Here is a 4,297-nt window from a genome sequence, read left to right on the forward strand (position 1 = left end):
CTCTTTCTCCCCTCCTCCTCTCTCCCCTCTCCTCTCTGTTTCTCTCTCTTTCAGGAATACAGGCAGACCCAGCTGAGCGCCGTGACGCGGTGACGTTGGGCTGCCTGATGCTTGCAAAGTTCTGAAATCGCTTGGACGACTGCTCACAGTGCCCGCCGGCCTCTCCCTCTCCCTCTCTCTCCTCTCTTCCTCCCTCCCTCCCCCATCAGATTTCCCGAACACTCAAACCACAACGCGACTCACCAGCCCAGGCCTCCCGGGCACCCCCTCCTCCCGCCCCCTTCCCCACCTCCATCCATCTCTGCTTCTCCAAGAGCAAACGCTTTGGCTGCAAAAAACCTGCACGAATCATCGCCAACGCGGCCGGCTTCTGCTGGGGAAGTGGTCTCTCAGTGATGCCGGCTGTAGCTGCAAGCGGAGCACGAACACACTGCTCGAGCACGCACCACACACACACACACACACACACACACACACACACACACACACACTCGCCACGAGCCTCCTAGACTGCCTCCGCTGGTATTCTCTGTGCCGGGCTGACCTCTAGGGCTTAGAGCTGCGTGACCCTGCCAGGCAGAGCCTCGCCACCCTGCCCGTGCTGGCGGGACTGACCTCTCCCTCCACCCCGCTCATCACCCCGAGTCTCAGCGACTCCGGGGTGAAGGCAGGATGTAGGTGCGTTTGGATGGGGACCTGAGCTTTTTAAAACGCCAAGAAATCGCCGGAGAGCCCTCCCACCCCGCTGGCGAGTCCCGATGCCGGTGCCGCCAGACCTCCCGGGTTTGAGTCCTATGCAGGGCAGCTTCGGGGTATGTGAAAACAGCCACGCCGGCCTTGGGGGCTGCCTGAGATGGTCATCTCCCCTCGACCCTTCTTCCCACCCTCCCCCTCCTTGAAGCATATTTTGAGGGTCGGGTTGAAGGGGTCACGGGGAAGCGTAAACACGCCGCGGTCTGTAGCTTCTCCGCCAGAGAGGAGCCAGCCAGGGGTGCCACGTAGTGCGCATGGGATTTGGAATAAATGCCAAGAGTCCCATTCTCTGTGCTCCCCTCACCTCCTGTACCTTCATGTCCTAGTTCTTTTCCCACTCAGAGAGAGACCAGACCCTTCACAACCCAAGGCAGCGCCAGCTAACCTCACGGCTCAGGAGGGGCACAGCGTGAAGTGACTGGCCTATCTCCTACAGAACGGTGGCACCGCCAGAGAGCAACCCAGCCACCTCCCAGGTTTCTTCTCCCCCAGGCCCTTGCCAAAGCCCGTCATTTGCAAAGAGGCTCTCACTCTTCTACAACCTCAGCGGATGAACGCCAAGCCTTTGAGCTTCTATCTCAGCAGCCTAAAGCCCAAAAGCAAATAAGACCTCGGGAGCCTGGGTCCACAGCGGGTCTGCTGCAGGGAGGGAGATCTTTCGAAAGAAAGATCCTTCCAATCCCCTTCAATTCACAGAGATTTGCGGATAAAATAAATTCCCATAAATAATCTGTAGGCCCCCTCCGGGAAAGGGAAAAGCTAGAATCCTCCAAGTCATGGTCCAGCCAAATTCGCTTAGCAGCTGAAGCACAGGTCCTACAGCCGGTGCCCGGGGCACCAAGCTCTATCTGGGTTTGTAAACCTGGCCCAGCTGACACATGCAGGCATAATGCAAGCGAATAAATAGGTGGTTTTGATCCTGCCCCGGAGCTGGGGAGGGAAGCTAAGGCCCCGCCAGGCCAAGTTCGAGGGAAACCGATGACCACTCACCCGCCCCTTTAGTTCGCTTGAGGGATACTCACCTCCCCAAATCCCACTGCCTCTTTCCAGAGCAGAAGCCAAGAGTGGCGCCTGGCTGGGGAGTGGGTCTTCAGATGCAATGAGCAAAGAATCCCCCCAAAAGAGACCCTTTGGGGGCCATGTCTCTCTCCAGGAACTGTCAAGACAAGCTAGTACCTCCCAGCTCGTGGTTGGTTTGTGGTCTCCGACAAATTAAATATTACTGTTTATTACCAGGCCTACCCCAATAAAAGAAAGAGGCAACCAGGCAATACCGACTATCTCACCAGCCGCTGCACCTATAGGACTTGGAGACGTCACCAGCCGTGCAACTGGCCCTCGCGCTGTCACACGCCCGACTGGGGCCAGCAGCCCGAGGTTCAGGTCTCTGTGGCTTGTCTATCAGTCCTGGGTCTGCATAGCGCCCAGTCCTGGCCCCTTCGATCAGGGAATAAAGAACAAAATAAATAATCACAGCCCTCGTGGAGGGGGTGGGGTGGGGGTGGCGAGCACTGGGCACAAAGAGAGCCGGGAGATCAATTTTAGGGGGAAGAAGGGAGGAGGCCTTTGGGAGGGAGGGGAAGATAGAAGCCCACCTCAGCCCCCACTGGAAAGAAATCAAGTCTTTCTGGAGAGCGAGGGTCTTTTGCAGGAGGCAAGGGATTATTCTGATTTTTCAAAAGTTACTTGACTGAGAAGGAGCTCTCTTGTGGTACAAGAGTTTTGATCGGTTTCCAGCTAGCTGGCCGGTGTAGAAGCAATTGCAGGGTTATTGATAGGAGTGAGAAACAGTTGCTTAAAAGTTTCTGGCTAAGAGAAAGTCCATTCATCCCCAGGCCCCCATTAGCTTGAGCTCCAGACTACTCTGTCCCTAGTTGGCCCGCGGGGGACGGGGTGGGGGGCGCCCGCGAGTGGGTGGGTGGGGGAGCAGAGAAGGGTCATTTCTGCAGAGAGAAATTTCAGCGCCAGGGCCCGCCGAGGGAGAAGGCCCTTAATTTTGTTTTGTCAGGATGATGGTTTCTGCTTGCGGTCTGGTCAGTGGACAGAATTTCTAAGCAGTCCGGTGGCGGAAGCGCGCAAGCTTTTGAGCGCAGTTGCCAACCCCCTAGGTTCAGTTGCGAAACGTACCGCGTAGACGCCCCCGGCGGCCCCAAGAAGGATCCGAGGGCCCTCCGGAAGGGTAAGTCCCGCGCCCAGAGGCTCCGCACCCCGAGAGCCTGACGTCCGAGTCTGCTCTTGCCCCCAGCCTTGGGGTCCGACCTCAGGGGGGAACGCGCAGTCAAGCTCCAGGGCTTTCCGAGACGCCGTCTGGCTCCAGGCCCGGCCGGTCCGCAGCTAGAGCGGCCGCGGACTCGGCGCGAGCGCGGCCGACCCGAGCAGCTTCGGGATCCAAGGTCAGGCCCGCGGGGAGAGCGGGCGGTGGCTTGCAGCCTGGGGCAGCAGGCGCCGGAGGGCAGCGCGGCCGCAGCCCGGGGCCGTTTGCAGCGAGCAGAACCCGTGTCCCTCCTCGGGGCCAGGCCGCAGAGGCTTCGGATCTGCGCTTTCGTTTCCCAAGTTATTAATAAGGCTCTTTGCACAGCCCAATGCGAAGCAGTGCTTGCTCCCGGATGCCAAGAACGAACCCCAAATCCATCTCTCAAGCTCCCCGAAGAGCTCCGATTTGACTTCGGGGCTGAGGGATCCTAGAAACGGAGGCCGCGGCCCAGCGAGGCTGAAGGTGAGCCTGGCGTTGGAAGCTTCCCGACCAGGCTCCTCTCGCGTCCTCTGCGGGGACTCTGTCACAGCGGACCCGGCTCACCACGGACTCCGCACGCCCATCCCAGGGCCTGCGGAGCCCACATCATCGGGGTGTGACCGACGGAAGCCTTCCACTAGAACCAAGTCTCCCCATTTTTTCTCGGTCCAGCGGAATGCACCCCACAACCTCCCTCCTTTTTGAGGGGTGCTCTGATGCTCTCCCCACTTGATCCCCGTTCGATGGTCCCTTTCTTCCTAGATGTAATTTCCTTTCTGTTTTTTTTTGGGGGGGTGGGGTGGGAATCCCTGTCCCAATTTTGAAAATGCCATCCGTCGGGAGCAGAAAAGTAGGACCATTTTCACAAAATAAAACAATAAAACAAAAACTGCAAGAGACAGTAACTGCTGCCGTTTCCACATTCATTTGGTCCCTTCTGTGTTTAAGAAAGTTGGACTCTCCCAAACCATTGTCTTTCTTTCCTTGCAAAAGCCACCTCTGGGAAAATGCCTGCTTTACGCTGTGTCCCCACCAGACCTCTGGTCTTTGCTGGGGAGCGGAGAGTAAAGAGAAGTTCAGCTGGAGCTGGGGGAAAATTAATATGAATATAAAACCAATAAAATGATGGGAGAAAAAAAATGAACTTTGACCAAGTCAGTTGGCAAAAGGGAGTCAGTCCCAGGGTGGGACGTGCTGCAGGACTTCCCTGGGGTCAGCTTCCCTCTTGCCCAGTTAACTCTGGCTCCATCTCCAGCTTGCTTTTCCATTTTTTCCCAAGACCATCACATCTCCTGACCAAGGTTCCATTCA

At 57.3% G+C, this 4,297-nt stretch overlaps 1 protein-coding gene and 1 long non-coding RNA gene across 2 annotated transcripts in view; one reads left to right on the forward strand and one right to left on the reverse strand.

The window, feature by feature from the left end:
• Positions 1-375, reverse strand: part of LOC123522467 (T-box transcription factor TBX5-like) — a 19,442-nt gene extending 19,067 nt beyond the window's left edge. The window contains exon 1 of the mRNA XM_045296891.1: positions 290-375. Within this exon, the coding sequence (XP_045152826.1) occupies positions 290-299 (10 nt within the window). The 5' untranslated portion in view covers positions 300-375. The remainder of the gene's footprint in view (positions 1-289) is intronic.
• LOC123522468 lies at positions 249-2,223 on the forward strand. The gene is made up of 2 exons (XR_006680735.1): positions 249-812; positions 1,080-2,223. It is a non-coding gene; the product is annotated as an uncharacterized LOC123522468 (long non-coding RNA).
• Positions 2,224-4,297: the final 2,074 nt, after the last annotated feature.

Source organism: Echinops telfairi, unplaced genomic scaffold (assembly GCF_000313985.2).
Source record: "Echinops telfairi isolate 266 unplaced genomic scaffold, ASM31398v2 ScPeMD7_7412;HRSCAF=8450, whole genome shotgun sequence".
In the NCBI taxonomy this organism is placed as follows: domain Eukaryota; kingdom Metazoa; phylum Chordata; class Mammalia; order Afrosoricida; family Tenrecidae; genus Echinops; species Echinops telfairi.